The 19,307-nt window shown below is 38.5% G+C and overlaps 1 protein-coding gene across 1 annotated transcript in view; it reads right to left on the bottom strand.

Annotated features, from left to right (window-relative positions):
* Positions 1 to 893: 893 nt before the first annotated feature.
* Positions 894 to 19,307, bottom strand: part of SLC44A1 (solute carrier family 44 member 1) — a 38,759-nt gene continuing 20,345 nt past the window's right edge. The window contains exons 6-14 of the mRNA XM_037373876.1: positions 17,311 to 17,438; positions 16,246 to 16,432; positions 13,874 to 14,039; positions 12,351 to 12,507; positions 11,833 to 11,916; positions 10,673 to 10,810; positions 8,709 to 8,945; positions 7,098 to 7,178; positions 894 to 4,855 (exon numbers count right to left, since the gene is read on the bottom strand). Of these exons, the coding sequence (XP_037229773.1) occupies positions 4,832 to 4,855; positions 7,098 to 7,178; positions 8,709 to 8,945; positions 10,673 to 10,810; positions 11,833 to 11,916; positions 12,351 to 12,507; positions 13,874 to 14,039; positions 16,246 to 16,432; positions 17,311 to 17,438 (1,202 nt within the window). The 3' untranslated portion in view covers positions 894 to 4,831. The remainder of the gene's footprint in view (positions 4,856 to 7,097; positions 7,179 to 8,708; positions 8,946 to 10,672; positions 10,811 to 11,832; positions 11,917 to 12,350; positions 12,508 to 13,873; positions 14,040 to 16,245; positions 16,433 to 17,310; positions 17,439 to 19,307) is intronic.

Below are 19,307 nucleotides of genomic sequence, written 5' to 3'. Positions count from 1 at the left end.
AGGTGTCTACTTTTACATCTTAAGAGCGTTTCTTTAAATGACTGTGCCATGTTCAATACAGCATGTAATAGTATGTACTTAGAACCAAATGATCACTGGATGGTGATGAGTGTGTGTCTGCTACATGCATTTTATTCTGACTCTATAACATACATTCATAGAACACATCATAAACACTCAGAGCAAACCACTAAAGTGCATGCCCTGAGGGCACATTAAGTATGTTGTCTCCAACACTGGCTGCTCAATTGCCAGAACACTGATACAGAAAGGGCTCATTTTTGCTTTATATCCCCATTTTGTGCTGAAAGAATAAGAGCTAGCATCCCCTGCTCCCTCCATGAAAGGGAGCACTGTGGAGCAGGCTAACTGCCTGCTGCAAAAAAAAGCCCTTTCAGAAAGAAGTAACCACCCTGAGAAGGTGCTGTACAGAAACGCAGGGAGCAAGTCTTGGATTAACTCTTGAATAAGCGGACCTATGTACTGGGTTAGGCTGGGATACAGTTAATTTTCTTCACAGCAGCCCCCATGGTGCTGTGTTTCAGATCTGCAGTCAAAACAATGTTGGTAACACGACATTTTCCCTGTTGTCGAGCAGTGCTTGCACAGGGTCAAGGCCTTCTCTGTTCCCCACTCTGCCACCCCAGCAGAGTAGGCTGGGGTTGGGCAAGAGGGCAGGAGGACACACAGCCAGGACAGCTGACCTGAACAGACTGAATAAATAATCCATACCATACCATGTCATACTCAGCAATAAAATTGGGGGTGGTGGGGGGTGGTGGTGTATGTGTGTGCATGTGGCTCCAAATTAGCCGTTGCCTGGAGACTGGCTGGGCACTGGTCTGCCGGTAGGAGATGGTGAGCGATTGCCTCTGCATCACTTTGATATTTTATTTTTCTTTCCACTTAATTAACTGTCTTTATCTCAATGCTTTTGTCCTTTCCAATGCTCTCTCCCATCCTGCTGAGGAGACTGAGCAAGCAACAGAGTAGGGGCTTACCTGCCAGCCAGGGTCAACCCACCACAATGCGTAACTGGGTTTTCCACTTTAAGTTCTCCCTTCTAGAATGTGCTTTCCTAATCCGGAAAGTCCTTGGGTTACCATGCCAAGCTAAGGCTACATGTAAAACCCCCATCCTGTTTTTGGCAGCTGGGAGTGTGAACACAAGCTACCTGAAGGCTGACTATGAAATTCTAGGCTGGCCACAGCTATGTTTAATCTAGCTGTGGAGCAGCACTGAAACTGTAGAAGTAATGGGCTGTGCTCCTAACCACAGCCAGCACAGTGATGGAGTGACACCATGCAAAAAAAACCAAAAAACAACCCACCTCAGACCTCAGCTCAGCACCTACTTCCCCTCCCATTCAGTCTAGGCGATACCCTGAATCATTGCCTCAGACAGGTGAGAAGGCACATGCTGAGATCGGTGGGAGAATGGGGAGCTTAACACTCTGCCACTTGGCACTCCTTTGCTAGAAGAGCGATACAGGAATGTAAGCTAAAAGAACAGCAACAAAAACATCTCTAGGGCTGGAAGAAGCAATAAAGACAACACACTGCTGCTCAACTTCCAAATAAAACAGAGATTAAAATAATGTGGGAAAAATTAACAATTTAAAGAATGGCATGGTTTTTTTCTTTTGAAACCTAGCTGATCAGAGGCTACGATGCATACTGTTGCAGAAGCCAAATGCTGGGAAGCAGTAATCCCATTGGCTTAATTTTTAAACCCAAACTATCCTGCCTGAATCCATCCTCAAGCACTACCTGGTTCTGTGGGCTTTCCAAGGAGATGATTTCTCTGTCTCAGCTGTCTCATTTGACCCTCCAACAGCATTATTCCCAGTGCAGCATCACTCTAGTTAGTCCAGAATGCTTCCAAAAGCACTCCATATACTGGCTTTAATAACCAGCTGGCAACAAGAGTATTAATCACAACTGGCAGACCCCAGCACCCACACTGCCAACTAGGGATTTACACATCAAGCGTTCTCCCACACTCCACTATCCCCACTAGGGAAGGAAAGCAGAGTCTAAATTTGTCCTCTTCAGACATCAGTCGTTTGATTATTATCTCCTTGCACAAGACATAAGCTGGAAAAGGGCAGCTTGTAGTTCGTTGCAAATGAACTTCAGGACATTAAAAAGCTTTGAAGGGCCACTGGAAAGCCTGTGTGTGGACGAAATGCCTTTTTGGCATGACTGAAAAGCTCTGCATGCTGGATATACACTCAAGAACGGTGCACAAAATTTTATTAATAACTTTGTAATTGTATAGATTTGTCACTTAAGCATTACAACCACCCATAGAAAAGTGTTGCCTGTATCTTTTAAACACCACGTAAATAAAGCAAATTTATTTTTAACAGGATAAACTGCTATAAAAATGGTGCACATTCAAGTCATACAAAAATACAAAATTTGTTTCCAACTGCAGTCCTAGTTGCAATTACAGAGAAAAGCCCCCACCCAGGACTTCCAGTGAGCAGAGAACACAAACTTGTGTAACTGGTCATGGCAGGAATTTGTTGTCAAAATGAGCAGAATCCAAGGCTTCAACCAAAGCACTTCCAAGTAACATCCAAACAAGATGGAAATTGGTTTCTCTGGAAGCAGTAAGTCTCTTAGCCTTGGAATCCAGTTTTTAGGATTCACCTAAGCCAGTTTTTAAATTTCAGTTGCTAAACCCCACTGATCTACACAAATATCTATGTTAAGCGCCACTGCTGTCTTAAGACACTGGTACAGCAGGAATGCCTCCTCTCCACAAACTTAAGGCTGCTCCAGTGCTTCCTCTAGATAGCCTGACCTCTAACTTGCACCGAGAGGCCTTGCCAGGGCTACAGTTTGAGTCCCTAGGTTGAAGTTCTAGTCCAGTAAGCACTTACATGGATGTGTAACTTACAATGTCCATACTTAGTCGTCCTGATGACAGTGGAGCTCCCAATATGGTTCACTTAAATCAGCGTCTCAAGTGCTTGCAGGATTGGATAATTCTGTCTCCCTGCCTTCCCAGCAGCTATAATTTCTAAATGTATTTTTATACCTTTAATATAGTTTGGGTTCTGTGATGTGAAAAAAGTAAATCCTTTTAATTGGCTTACTGAAAGAAAACTAAACAAATTCAAGTTATCAAATGACTTCTAGAAGCAGAAGTGAAATATTTCACTATTGCCAAAAGGTAAGAGCACTGGTTAGCTACATGATATTACTTTTTTTTTTTTTTTCTTTTTTTAAACCTTCGGCACCAATTTAGGAGTCTGATCCTCTGAAAGGAAGCACAGGTAACTGCTTGCTTATAAAGCCTTGATAACATGAGTTGTGCATGTCTCTACCTCAACATACCTCTCCACTCCATCTCAAAGCTTCTGTAGAAGGGCTTTTCTCTTTCAGAATATTTTCTTAAATGGAGTGATCGAACCATTGAGGCATTATTTATTTGTACAGAGCTTGTATTTAGTGCAATAAGTTTAAAAAGTCTGCTCTGAAATATTAACTTTACATTAACAAAAATAGTTTTCTTAAAAAAATTGTAACAAAAGGAGTATATAGCATAGACAGATCATGAACTCTTAGCAAATACACTTTTAAGCATTTACCATTATAATATATTGAACAATTGAATATTAGCATTCGTATCTGGTGAGCTTCCAGACTGAAACGAAATTTAAGTACCTAACAATACTACTACTACTACTACTACTAATAATAATAATAAAAAAGCACGTTCTCTTGTCATTATTAGATAACTCTAGATAGCTATTCTGGCAGTTACACATCCAAAGAAGTGTTTCTCTGCCCTTTCCTGTTTTAGCCACCCGCTACAGTACATACAAATATGGATGAAACAACAGGCAAGGAATGGTCCCTTTCACTTCCCAGAGCTCCCTGGCATTAAATGAAATGAAGCATACAGTACTTTTTGTACAGTGGTACAGTTCATTTCTCTTTCCATCCTCAGCATCTTTATATCTAGTCATGAATTAATCATGAGTATGGCTAAGACTGAGCTTTAACAATTTTTGTTATTTCAGTTGCTCATATGGAGAATCCATACCCTTCAAAGGAGCACTGCTGAAGTGTGACGGAGGCTACTGAACTCAAGGGAAGGATAAAGGGCGACTGGTATGAGGGGTAAGTAGGGTAAAACAGGAAGTTAATTGCATATAAAAATTATCTGTCCCCATTTTGTAGTTTCTGTTTAATAGGAGATGCAAGGGCTCCCACACACCTGAATACCTGAGGAGTTGGTTATTGTGATATCTGATACCGATAAACAAAACTGTGCCCCACCAGGGCTGCAAAGTAAAATGACTGCTTACAGATCCATTCAAACTGAACGAACTCTCACTGAAACCACTTTTTGAAAAATTAAATTTGAGACTTTTCTTGATTTGAAGGTTTTCCTTAGATGTAACTGTCCTGAATTTAATGCAAATTTAAACAAACTAAAACAAGTAAAACTCTCAGTAGATTAGCAGTGTCATGAGAAATCGGTCTCTAAACCCAGTCGTCATTTCAGATTATCTTTACAATAACTCCTCCAGATTCTAAAATATCAAGCAGATAAAAATCAACATTTCCATGACCACAATGAATAATTTAAAAAAATGGAACAATGATAAAGCTGCTTGTAAAAGCCACCCGTATGAAAAGAGTACATGTTTCACAAAAATAATTGTTAATAAAAGTATTAAATCCCTGTTCCTTTTCTCTGATTTTGGCTGTTTATTTATATATGTGTGTGTGTATGTGTGTATGTGTGTATATATATATGTATATATATACTGTTTTGGAATGTCAATGGGTTCCAATATGGCTGGCTAGTTTCAAGATGAACTTGCTCCAGAGGCCTAGAAAACAAAGCCATACAGTACAGTCTTAGACAAACGCCAAAGGACAAGGGGAAACTGTGTCAAAGGGGTCACTGGAAACCAAACAAAAAAAGTGTGAAAAGGTCTTTTTTTCCTTCTGCCTTGATACAAGAACAGAAAGTCCTAAACATTTACTCATCTCTGTCAATACCTATTTGCATACGACTGCACTTAGGGCATTTCACTTTTAGAACTAATTTTCATGTCTAAGAAATACCCACATTTCAAGGAGACTGAAGCAGAACAGTAAAGACTTTTTAAAAAAGGGGGAAAAAAAGAAAAAAATCATCTCATTTTCAGACTCCGAATTTTGGGATTATAGGTGCTACGAGACAGGAGAACAGACCTATCAATGATGCTTTTCCAGATGTAACTGAGGGCTTTATCAATGCTTTTAGGGAAAGGTATGAGAAATTTCATGAAGGTAACTGCTGTATCCTGTCCTTGTCAGGAAGGGAGATCCTAGTATTTCAGAAATTTATTCAACCAGAGCTGAACACCAAAAAATGGAAGACCACTTGAGAAAACAAGGCCCAATCAGTTCCAAACAAGACAATCACACGAGCAGAAGAACTGGGAGTAATTCAGCAGGTGACATTCAGGCTGAGCCCCAAGTGCTCAGCATCTTCTCCATCAGTCCTAGGAGGACTTTCAGCCAGTGCCAGGCTCAAGCCCCTGGCATCAAGTTCCAAGAACAGGACCACCCTGCCTATGAAAGTACTTGGTTTGCCCTTTTACAAGGTGGGATGTGAGTAAAGGTTTTATCATCCAAGCTTTAGGCAGTCAAGTACAGAAGTATAAGTGCTTATACAACTATAATATAATCTGTGCTAGCACTGATGAGAGCATAACTGGAAAACCACTTAAGGTAAATGAGTTGTTTGAATTAGATGTTAAAATAAAATTTTGCAAGGAGATTTTTTGTGCATTTGACTACAGCGTTTGCACACCCAATTCTCAATCATTTTAATGGCAGCTCTAAATCTACAGGGTTTAGACCACTGAAAATTCCAACATTAGTGTTGCTTTGAACAGCTAGAATTACTCCCAGAAGAAAACAGTAAATGAGCATAGAATTAGTTTTTTAGATGTATAAACACAGCAGCATTTAGGCATAAGCAAATACAGAAACTGATACGCTATAATGAAACAGCAGAACACACAAAGCTACACATCTATCCACTCTACTGCAGGAACTCATTCCAGGTTGGTCAAAAAGTGCTCATGCAACATGGCTTCACATACATCATTGAAAAAAATGCTACTGTTAGCATACACTTATTTAGATTCCATTAAGTTAAAAAATTGTCTCCATGGTAAGGAACTGAGTCAGGCCTCAAATACTCTGAGAAAGTAATGATGGAAAAATATTTTACTTCACAAAGTCATACTGCACGATGACAAGTCATACCTTGCCCAGCCTGGCTCTCCATCATACGGTCTCAGTTCTGCACCTTCCAAACTCATACTCCTATCTGTTACCTGTACCTCCTGTTCCTTATTTCAGGCTACTCATACATGCAATGCCTTCCTAACAGGCACACCATAAGTAAAACAGGCTGCAGAAGCATAAATGATGCATTGTTCACTGTCTGTGTATCCGACAGTGTGAGATGGAAAGAGCACACAAGAGACAAGCAACATAAGTAGTTGGCAATAAAAACAAACAACTGGGAGAAATGTCATTTGAGCAGGTTGAAAGGAATCACTGTATCCAATTCCTCATTACTGTATAAAATAATTTGGTGAGAGCTTTAAATAAGCCTGGTCCTACTTTGCAACACTGGATGTGCTCAGTAGTGTTCTTCAGGCTTTTACAGTGAACATAAGATGAACAAAAATTGCTCAGCTCAGGGCTGAAAAGAGAATTAAAGTCAGAATAGCCCAATGAATTCCAGAGCCATCTTATTTTAAGATTACTCAGCAATTGGGGCTGTCTGTGTATACCACATAGCATGCACTACTAATCCTAATGAAATTATACTGCATTTGTTTCATATGACAGTTCCTTTCATCTTACTTTTACAGGAGATGGTCTCAGCTGTGACAAAAACTCTGCCATCCAGGTGATAGGCAAGCTCACGAACAGAAAAAGCAGAACATCTTGAGTGATACAGAAAACAAAAACTTCTCCTGAAGAAGTGCAGTCAGTAAAGACAAAGAGGGAGAAGAAGTAAAAGTGAAACTCTTGGAGGATCGCCACCTCCTCACCTGCACCTACCATTGGTTTTAGCTCTCTGCCCTCAGCTCCACCTCCCCGGCCAGCTTCTTTCATAGATTTCCTACTATTCTCCACAAACTCCTGAAAAACAATAACGAAGTGAAAAGGGTTTTCTTAAAGCAGACTCCAAGCATCAGATCTCAAGAAAAAGCTTCAAGATGTAACTGCTTAAAGTGTCAACACAACTTGCTCTGCACACTTCTCTTGCTCAGACTTATCCATGAAGTATCAAGAAACCCTGCCAAATAGCCACATTTCATTCTGGAAGCCAGACAGGTACTTGCCTTGTGTGATGTTACAACTTTCACATTTACCACACAATGCTCTGCTTTATGGGGAAGGGTAGTAGAAGTGTGGTTGTCAAAAACCCAAAAGCAACCAACAAAATGCAGAGATCCCAGCTATTACATCCTATCCTGTGAACTGTGTGTGATGTGAGAATGCCACTAAACAGAGGGACGAGACACATCTGCAAGGTCTTGTTGATTTCCCCAACTTCCCTCAATCTAAACTCTTAAATTTTTCACCAGATCACAATCACCTATTCACGAAGATTAGCAAAGGTGCTAATTCAGTTTTATGCAACTGTTTTTTTTTAAAGGCAAGCATGCTGTAGCAAATTTCAGCAAAATTTAGCTGCTAGTGTTTTGTGATATCGAGTGCTGACTAAAGAAACCCACAATCCTTTTATGATTTATCTGTGTTGTCTTCCAAGACAGCATGCTCCATTTTACTCTTAATTCTGTGCTAAAAAGCAGCTCATCAGCTACCATTTATTATATCCTTTAGAATCTGTAAGTTTTTACCAGAAATTTAACATAAATTCTTGTAATTGTTTTCCAAAAAGTAATCAGAAAACAGAATTATGCTAAGAAGCCGTGAGTCTCTTCCTCTACCCTACATGGGGGTATGTTTTACAGGGACATTTTCTATCGTTGCCACTTAAAAACACTGCCAAGAAAATTACCTACTCAGCAACAAGATGAAGGAAGGGTCTGAGGAGCACAATTTTTACATCTTAGTCTCTAGCTAGAGTGAACAGGGAGTAAGATGGAACAAACATTTAAGAAATGAATTGTGCAAAGGGTCTCGACATAGCATCTATGTTCCAAGGCAGAGTATAAAACCTGTTGGTTTCTGTGCATGACAGACTCAGAGTCAAATGCTGGTTCCTGCGTACCTGAAATAAGAAAATCTCTAGTGTGGTTACTACCTACGTGTGGGGTAGAATACTTTTTTCTTTTCCACATGCCAAGAGAGGTCCTTCTTAGGAGAGTACAAACCCCAAGTCCTTAGCCTTCATTTTGCTTCTTTCCATTCTGCATTGTATCATTTACAAGAAATGATACCCAAGAGCATGATTCTGCAAGATGACTGCTCGTGTAAGAGCCAGCAAAATAGAAGCCAATACCAGTCATGCCAAGGGAAGGAAGCATCACTACTTATCTGATCTCATCTGATCAAAGTGTTTGGTGATCAAACTATGTACAAGACAGCAAAGTAACCCAGGTAAAAAAAAATTACCACATTAAACGCAGCTAGTGAGTTCACTCCACTGTCAAAATACCTGTATTATGGAACCATATCCTTAGAGAGCAAGGGGAAACTTACCATGAGAACTTTATCCATGTAGAATTCCCTCCCAGGGCTCCCATCATTGTATTTTGTGTCAATGGCAAAACATAAGAAAAGGACATCAACAACCATTTCATAAATGGAAAGGAAGCAGTGAGCAACCAGGAATGCAAAGAGGCAGACAATGATGAGTGGCAGCACCCAGATGGTATAATCTCGCTGGTAATTCAGCAACATAATCCCTGCCAAACCTGTGCTGCAGACAATCAGGACCTGAAAAAGAAAACAGTAGACAACTCTAATGGCAGAAGACTTTTGATATTTGTTTGATTTGTTGGGTTTTTTTAACTTACGTGTTTCTTGCTCTGTCAGGGCTACAGCTAGAAGTGCTAGTGGTAACAACATCTTTACCTCCTGTATTCCCCACATCCCTAAGCATAAATTACATTTTATCCACTGGTCCAGCATGTGCAAATCAGAATAGTTTCAAACACCTCCTTCAGCACAAAAGGTATTTTTCAGAGCACATTACATTTATATACTGCTGTCATAGTTCTAGTGTCACAGAATATTCCTGTAAAAAATAACTGAATCCTGTCAATTATAAAACATCCAGAACCTGTTGCTACCCATCATTTAATGTACAATTGGTTTTTTTTGTGTGTGTGTGAGAAGGTCTGTCTTAGAAGGATGGTGTATTTTTCATTTTGCAAGTGGAAACAGCTTCGAAGCTTGTCTTATCTCTGTCTCATCTCCATACAGGGGAAGCAGATCAGAATTCACATGAGGCACTTCATGTACCAGTCTCCGCAGAACTAGACGATGTGTGAGGCCCTAACAGATATTCCACTGGGTACCAGTTTGGTCTTTAGGAATAACAAAAGGACTAAAACAATTGTTGTGGCCACTCAACATTTTGAACATTTCTAAACCTACTATGATGAACTGCAGCTAAACACAAAATTGTAAAATTGGTCAGCTTTACTGTATTATGAAAGTACCTGGTTGGACTGGCAGCCTAGCACTATTCTAGCTGATACTGTATTTTATATGCTGCATTGTTCATTTTAACATTTATGTCACCTGTGCATTTCTCTAATAATATGAAAGACATCTTTTCAGGGAGATGTTTCCTAAAACCTTTCAGACTCCTCCATAAAACCACAGTATGCAATTTCATGGTCTTCCAAGCACCTGTGTTTTCATTATGTGTTTGTTTCTTCTTACATCTTATTGACATAATTATTGGATTATAAGTTCAGCCCAATGTACTCTAACTTAATAGAAGTAAAGGAATGTAATAGGGAAGACAGTTGAGACCAACCAGTGTCCGAATGCTTAGGCACAGGTGATTCAAGTGGATTGGTATTGTTGGTTTTAGTAAATAAAAGCACAAAATCCTTCAAAGGACAGGAATAATTCACTGGATTAAGTTTCCATAAAGGACATCTTCACCAGTTGGAGACCCAAAAAGCTGACTGACCACAGCAATTATTGTACTGTCCTTTTAATTCTCAGAGTAAGGTAACTTAGTTGCTTAAGCTGGCAGTTTCTTGTAGCAGGCTTCTGTATTACCTTCCAGTCCAATTTTGTCATAAATGGTGATCAATAATGTGCCAATTTTTAACATAAACCTGGAGAGCCCTTAATAAACAGAATTTAGAGGAAATGCTTTGTTTCCTTAGAATTCTAGGTTTTAACCAGAAAACCAGTAAAAAACTTAGAACTTCTAATCACTTTTCCTTGACCCCCCCAAAAAATTCATGCAAAAGATGTCACCATTGGCCACTAATTCCTCCTAATCACTTTTACTTAACGTAAGTGGATCACCTGTTTATCCTGCCTACCCTGGACAGTCCTTTCCTGATACGCTGCTGCTAGATGTGATAAAATGCATGCTAAGAAACAGCAGTTTTAAGGTATTTTGTATTTGGGGTGCAAGCCATTGCTAAGGGAAGTTTGCTACTATGTAGGTCCATAACTGTAAACAGAAGACATACCTTTCCTAGAAACAGCATAAAATCCCCAACTGTGTTTATGGCAGCCACTCGCAAAGCATTTTCCACTAGAATAACAAAGGCATCTTTTGCTGAGGTGCAGAAGTTGGTGCTGTTGATAGCTGTGGCTGTATATGCATTCTGGGAAAAGGAGATTGAAGATTTACTCATGGAATGATCAGGTATTTTGAGGAGGGGGCAGGGAAGGAGAAGGGAAAGATACAGTTTCTGAATAAGTCACATAAGTCATAGGATGTTATTGAACAAACATTCCCTTGAGAGTTGTTGAATCAAGCAGGATGTACCAGTAGACAGAAGACGACTACATGAGGTAGAGAATTACTATTCTTTTCCTCTCTTGCTCATCATTTATGCGTTAACAAGTTTATTCCAAAAAAACTAATTAAACAGAATTTGCAATTTCTCTGCAGGAGGAGGTGAGCAGTGGCATAACTACCACAATTAAGTAGTGAGCAAAAATATTCTGGAAATACAAAAGAGTTGGAGTCATGTAAGTCCACCAAAATAATTTCTAGATACTTCTCTAGACTGCATTCAAGATTAGCCAGGAAAATTTTCAAGGATTACACTAGGGTTTTTTTAAATGTTGCTTCAGATTTTATTTTCTATATTTCCACAAGCAAAACAATGAAAACTGTGAAAAAAAGATATTATAGAGATATTTATAGATGTACTTAACAGCGGTAGAACCACAGGCCAATAAAACCTCTTTTACAAAGGGGTCTGACCAGCCAGTGTGTCACAACTTGCAACTTTTATTCCACTTTGCAGATGATGACGACAATTTGATGTTATGTACAGCTGTTCATTTTGTGTACAAAAGTTTCACTCTCTTTTCATAGCAAACATATACTGAAACTCAGATGTACTTTGACAGAGTGAACATAAGGGGGAACATCTCCAACCGCTAAATAATTATTATAAAGTTATCATGCTCACAAAGTTTTTCACCTTTGCAATGTAAACAAAGACTAATGTAGTAATTTGCAGTGTAATTTCATTAATAGAGACGAGACTGAAGTACAGTCACTGAAGTTCAGTTCCTATCAAAGTATGATACATTATATGTCAGTCTCAGAATGCATTCTGGGAAAATATATATTATCAGCTGCGATATAAAACTTGGATTTTGAAAATCTTACCTGATTTAAGTACGTCAGGCACTTTTCTAGACACCAAAGGCAGCAGATGCAGGCTTTAAGCATACAGCGAGCACAAGCATTTTCCTAGGAAAGCACAGAATGTGGGAAAACAAAAAAACCAACAGATCTTAAGAAAATATTCCTTTGTGTTTCAGTAACCGATACTTAGCTTGTAACTCACAGTCCTTTAAAGACCAAACATTATGAGAATCATAGTATGGTTTGGGTTGGAAGGGATCTTGAAACATCACCTAGTTCCAATGCCCCTGCCATGGGCAAGGTAGACCAGGCTGCTCAAAACACCACCCAACCTGGCCTTGAACACTCCCATGGATGGGGGCATCCTCAGCTTCTCTGGGCAATCTGTTCCAGTGCCTCACCACCCTCATAGTGAAGAATTTCTTCCTCGTATCTAATTATTCCAAAACAAAGACTTCAGCCTCCCATACAGATTAAATTAACGTGTAAATACATCAGGCCTTGAGTATCAGTAAGAAAATGGAATCTATTTCTCTTACTTTTCCTTTTAGTTGTGTATGAATATATATCAGAATCATTCGTGGTATCTTCACCAGTGTGATAATGAAAGACCCCTTTGCTACTGTTCCTAGGTGGTAACAAACAAGGCGATTAACAGATGCCAGAATAGGAGTAAATGGCAGATTCCTTTTCTCCCTGTTAGAAAAAGAATAAACTAGAATGATCAGTCTGTATGCAACATCATCTAGAAGCACCACATATTCTCAAGAAAACAACGTGCAAAAGGAATGTATTATCCTCATACTAGCCTTCAGGGCACACTGTTCAGTCCACACTGACATCCTGTGCAAGTCACAGCTTTGGCTCTGACGCAGTAATAGGAATAGGATAAGGACTCAGTAAGTCTTAAGCGTAGTTGTACTAGCAGTTGGCTGTATTACTGCTATCACCTATTAGCAATTGCTATAAAAGTACATTTGATGACATGCAATTCAAAACCTTCAAAAAAGTGAGAAACAACGCTAATACTTTTTTAGCTGGCATATTGATAAACTTGTGTTCCCCTTCTCTCCTGTTCTGTCAGTCTCTGTGGAGACTTTAGAGGACATTACTAATTTTAATTAAGTAAATTCTTTTCTCAGATGTTTAACATTTCTGATTGAGCAATTACTATACCCTCAAGGAACCAAGTACCTTAAAATAAGCTATTTTATTGCAGCATGGCTAGAATATTTTTGATCAGATGAATACTCTTTCAGAGTTTTGAACTTAATTTTCTTTTACTTAAAGTAAATTTTAAGCAATCTTAATTTCAGAAAAGTTTTAAATACAAGACTAAACCCCCAAAGCTAAGTTCACTATTTTGAAAGCAGTTTCATATCTCTGTAAAACAAAATTCTTGTTCTTGAAAGCTGGCAAAACCATTGTTTAACAATTAGTATTGCCTTCTTGAACAGGTAGCAGATACATGCAGAATAGTCAGTGTAAGGTATGCCCTGATACACAATTCAGTACACAAATAAAGCAATGAAATACGCAGGTTTAATGTTCATAAATTTTGTAGTCACTTTTTATTTGTACATGAACTTGTCAGAATCTGTATGTCAATGATAAAGCTAACGCCACCTTAAGCAACCTAGTCTAAGAAAGATTAATGAAGCCCTGTAAATCATTTTAAGGTCACTGTTTTGCCATTAAAGTAATAATCAATTGCTTTCAATATTTTTTAATCTCTACTGAGCTTATCAGCATTAATTATTAGCATCACAGATGACCTTTTAGGTTTGCAAACCACCATCCATGAGCACCACCATCCATGAGCATACAATGTGCACAGGTTACAAGGCAAACAAGAATTCAAATCCTAAATATCAAGAATACCATTTGTAACCAGCAAACCAGATTATTTTAGGACATGACATGACTTAAGAAGAGTCAATACAATTCAACTTCTTTCCAGCTTCCAGGATGGAAGCAAGTATTCTCCCCAAAAGCTCTGTCCCTCATTATTTCTGCTAAATCCATTTCTAGGCTGCTCACAGTAGAGCTAAGTTGTTCATACCTTGTAAAATAGTATGTCACAACAGCCCCTGCTACTGTCATCTGCTGACAGGCTAGGATAAACTCGCTGATCCAGATGAGTCCCACTACATGATACCACCACATGTATTTCAAAGGACCCAGCATCCGAAATTCAACAAATCCTTCTTCATTTGGGACAGGACTACCTAGAAATATATAAGGGTAAAAAAAGGTAATGGTGCTTCCATCAACTCAGAAAGAAGCCAGCATATGGTATTAGCAGTTCATAACCAGCTACAGCAGAATCCTTCTAGCTTCTACTAATAATTCTAAATGTCATGTTTAGGAAGACTGTAAGAAGATACAGCTTTTGAGACAATCAGCATAATGGCATTTGAAAAAAGCTCTTAAAAATATTCTGAGCATACACAAAATCCTGCAACACTTCTAATTTTTAGCCACATGGTGAAAATTTCCAAAATTAACCACCTCCAAGTAGCAAAAATTCTTACAGTTAAACATAACAGAAGCTTGTCTCAATCATCCTCAATTTCAGTCTGCTGTTCTGTTGATATTATTCATACGTTAAGAAACAATATTAAACTTCGTAGCTCCTTATATCTAGATGTTAACATCAACAATCGCTTTTGATTTCCTAATGGTAAGTCTTTGTGCATGTATTTCAACCATATTTGTAGCTTTAAAGGAACAGACATTTTACAAACATAAGGAGCAGCTTTAGAATTATAAATTTATTATTTCATACATTCAGAAATCCATTGACTGTCTAATGTGAATAGTGATATCATGTATTGAGACTGACAGCACATGTCAGAACCTTCCTCAGATAAGCTCTGTTTCAATGCATTAACTCACATTGAGATGTTCTGTCTTACACAATTATGTGAACGGCTGAGATTCAGAAAAATACTGAAAGTAACGTGGATAAAATGCTTACCTCAAAAAACACTGTTTTGAATTAGCGTTGATAGCGCCTTCTCCACCTTCTTAGCTATGCTTTTATGCTTATATAAAAAATTAGTCTTCTCTTTTGAAGCAATTGAACTATTGAAATAATTTTGGTTTCAGTGAACAAGCTCTTCGTAAGTTTTGGTTTCAGTGAACAAGCTCTTCGTGAGTGTAGGCTTCTTCTCATACACAGATAATGTAAACTTTTTCACTTCTGGTTTGGATTGAAATGATCTGGCCCCATTTGCATAAAGATTTTTGTTTAACTGATACAAGTGAGGATACTGAGTGCATATAAAGCTACAAGCATAAAACAGTCTTTGCAGAATCAAGGCCAGTTGAAGAGTGCTGTCAGTAAAATACAGTATCAGACTAAATTCTGCTACAAATCTAGTCCCTATGCGGTGGTCTTTAACTCACAGACTAAAGCACAGGACTGAGACTTAACTCACTTTCAGAGGTGAACATTATATGAACATAGCACAGCATGTAATGAAAACTTGAAGTTTCAACAGTAGTGAGAACAAGAACACATGAATTCTATTACCTCCATCCCTCACCAAGAATTCAGGCTATGAAATAAAAAATACTGATCTTATATTATCCTGAAATAGCTGTGACCTGAAACGCTGTTACTTCCGGATCAGCAGAAAACAATAAATTTCAAATACTAAGGTTTTAATAATGAATGATGGTCTCCACTGCCTACTGCAAAATAGCACAGATCTCTCCCATTTTAAAAAGCAGTTGCTAGGTTTCTCTGCTGAAGTAACTAAGATTTGGACCTATAGGACTGACTAATTCTAGAAGCTCTTGTCAGACCCTGAACACAAACAAAACTCTCACCTTCCACGCTCTTCACAGCAGGTAGAAATTAGAGAGTACAGTGGCTGCTTTCAGAATGCGGTGTACTAATAGCAGAAAAATCTCCCTAATAGATCTGGAAAATGCTGGAATAATACTGGACGCCTAAGTTATGAACAACTGAAAACTACTTCAGTATATTTACATTTGGGTAGATGGTAATTGTGTGAAACAGTTCTTACATTACCATGTCTTCATCTGCGTGGATACTCACTACAATTACTTTATGAGATTAGCTGCAAGATTAGACTGGTTTTAACCTGTTTCTGTACAATTAGAGGGAATTATTTGAAAAACTGTTACATCAGCCTTATTAATGGAATCTTGTGGTCTGCAAAATACCAACTTGCATTAAACCAAAAAGCTGGCCTAAGGCACAAATTAACGTACTGGGATTGCAGACTCAAACACACTACTTCCCTGAAACAAATGTTCTGAAGTCACTGAAGCAGACAAGAACAGAAGCGTAACATGTGGGTTTTTTTCGAGAGGTTCCCACATGCTTTTTAACCAACCCTGCCTGAAACCAAACCAAAATAGAAGTGCAATTTATTTAGAATAAGCCTGGTAGCTGCTTACCTGTAGTACCAAGGAAAAGCAGGACTGTGATCCAGTATGTCCAGAAGAGGATAAGCACAAAGAATGTCCAAAACGGCTGGAAGACTAGCAGTGGCAGGTGAATGAAGACCTTGCCAGCCACATGGAACAAGGCAATGGTGAGAGCTACTCGTTTACGCATAATTAACATTATCAAGAACAAGATAACCTAGCGGGAGAAGTTTACAAATCACATTTCAGAGAACTGAAAACTAAGCAAGACATCATTTTGCACAGCTAGGATATTCAAAAACAGGAAATTAACACATGCTCTATCTATAAGACCACAAGACCAAAATGTAAAACCTGTATCAGCTTCTTCTGGTGATACATTATTTTCCAAATTATACTTTTGGGGAACTCTAATCTCATAATAATGTATCTGGAATCATCACCAGCCTCAGGCTGATGAAATTAGACCAGATTCTATCCTCAATTATATTTTACAAACCAGTGAAATCAGCGTGATGTAACAAAGAATACAATTTAACATTTGTATTTGAGCATGGTGTGGTGGTCTTGTGGCATAAGTTAGTCAAACATTGTCAATTTTTAGTAGTAAAGTCCGCTTCAAAATGAATAGCAAGGCCTAAAGAAGAGGAATTGGTTCAATAATCAGTTCACAATGATCCTTCTGTAAATGGAAAAAGTTTGGGAACAACCCATTTCAGAAGCAGGAATAGTCTAAGGACTTTCAAATAAACAGAAATTACAAAATATCTCTGAAACGAGAACCTAAGAAAAATCTCGTAAGTGAAATTGGATCAGAAGTCCAATATTCTACCTATTCTTGGAAGTCCCTGTGGACACTTTGCAGTAGAGGAAAGTAGCTGCAGGGTTAGGAACTCTCTCCTGACTCAAAACCAGATATTAGCAAACAATACCTGGAACTAAAAAAACCCCAAGCATATGTATCACTGCAACAGAGCTTGCAATAGAAACAAATTCTTCAAAAATGTGTGCAATATAAACCTTTCAGCTGAATAAAAAAATAAGAGACCACCAGGAAGACACAATAAGAAAATAATAGTCATTAACAAAGCATACCGTGAAGACTGTCGCTGAAATGGCATAGATCAGGAGAGCCTGAAGATTGTCTTTGGCTATTTGAGTCTCAACAGCACTGGCAGATACTCGTTGCTTAGCATAGAGCCACCACAGGACTCCTGTGCCACCTGTGTTTTAGAGAAAAAAAAAAAAAAAAAAAAAGGATAAACGAAAAATGTTCCTTCTATATGATACAGTCACACTACCCAGTATGAAAGAAGCTATAATCAGTTTCTTCTTTTTAAGTCTAGTGTGGCAGAGAATACTCAAGGGCACTGATGCCCAAGCCAACAGGAACTTCATATGACAGACAAGTGCTTAGTTCTCCTCTGTTGCCCTCTTCTCAAGTGGATATACTCTTTCCACAGTATCACCCACTACAACCACTTTAGACAACTTGAAGCTCTCTGTGTTTTAGGGTGAAGCGCATGAAATAACTGGTTTGTGGGGAGCCCTAAAAATGAAGATCACAGCTCCTATTATACAGGTAATAGAGGTACAAAATAAAAAATGAAGTTATACGGTAGGATGTATGTATATATGTGTATAATAAAGTTGTGAGTAAGAATTTAGTAGGAGGAACAGAGAGAGACTTTTGGATGAGGATGCAAAATAACAAGAGGAACAAAAGAAGGAGTCTCCACTCCTGAGAAGGCTAACTGAAAAGAGCAGAAACAGTCCTGATGCTGAAAACAGCACCTCAGGTTAATGGCACACAGCTACACCTGCATCAGACAATGTCTTTTGGGCACTGGAAAAAACATCAGTATAGTGGCCTCCTGTGCCTTTCAATGTGAGGTACTTTCCAAAATCCTACCCATAGGGCCAGAATATCATACTCCTATTCTAGCTACCTTTCCGAGGTAGAACTTTTCTTAAACACAAGACTCCAGCCCCTCAGGGAGATAACCTCTTCTCTCTGATAAATTTTTTTTTTCCTCTTTTGAGTATCCCTCTTGTTATTTCTGAATCAGCTGCATAAGCTTATCTGGAGATCACAAGTCTTTACTGAAGGTACTCTGTTCAGGTCTAAAATGGATGATGCTCTTTCAGGGTCTCCCAAACAAACAGTGAATAACAATAAGCAGTATGTCTCACAAATGATATGTTCTTATTCAGGCTGTGTAATGGATGCAATTTTTTAGAACATAACAACGGATGGCAATAAGACAAGTCATTCAACTCTTTAACTCAACATAGTTGCTCAGCTTGTAAAGAAAATGGAAAACATGGGGAAAAAATCAATTTTTTTCATTTTCTGTAGTCACAGATCATGAGATCAGTAAACAGAAAACCAAAATGATCCTGAAAAAAACAGATGGACTGCTGTTTTTTTTCCATAGTGCTTCATAATTTGATAGTATTCTATTTTTGTTCCTTCTATACGGTCATCTGCCCATATATTTTGGCTTAGTGTAGCAATGTATTTGGAAGAAAAGGGACACCTGGCCTACCAAAAGTCACTCTTGCTTTAGCAGCTTGATATAATTAAAAGCTTTATCTGCTCAGCAAGGCTGCAAAGTTGTGTGAGTAAGACACCTCAAACCAAGAAAACAGGATTATTTGGTAGTTAAGCAGGCAGAAAAACAGGAGCTGAGCTGGGAACTGATGACTGCAAGCATGTCCATTTTAATGATGAGACTAACCACTTGTATGCTCTTAACCAATTAGTATCTGTATAGCAGCATGTGAATAGTGTATGTAACCAACAGAATTAAAGTGTGACATGTGTATGAATATTAAAATTGTATATAAGCTTGCAGACACTTAAGTAAAGTGGCTTCAACTAGGATCATATTGATAGGTCGTTGAGTCTGTGATTTTGCTCCTGCAGCTTAGCTACTGAGTAACAATAACAGAAAAATTTAGTTTTACGAATGTAAAAAGATAACATGATGAAGTAAGGGTATTTTCACCCAAGCTGCATCATTTTGGATGAGACATTCTTTGGCCATTCCTAAGATGGCATGGCTGGCTGCATTTCACACATGACCTAG

This window comes from Falco rusticolus, chromosome Z, assembly GCF_015220075.1.
Source record: "Falco rusticolus isolate bFalRus1 chromosome Z, bFalRus1.pri, whole genome shotgun sequence".
Lineage (NCBI taxonomy): Eukaryota > Metazoa > Chordata > Aves > Falconiformes > Falconidae > Falco > Falco rusticolus.
This window is presented reverse-complemented; position numbering and strand designations above follow the sequence as displayed.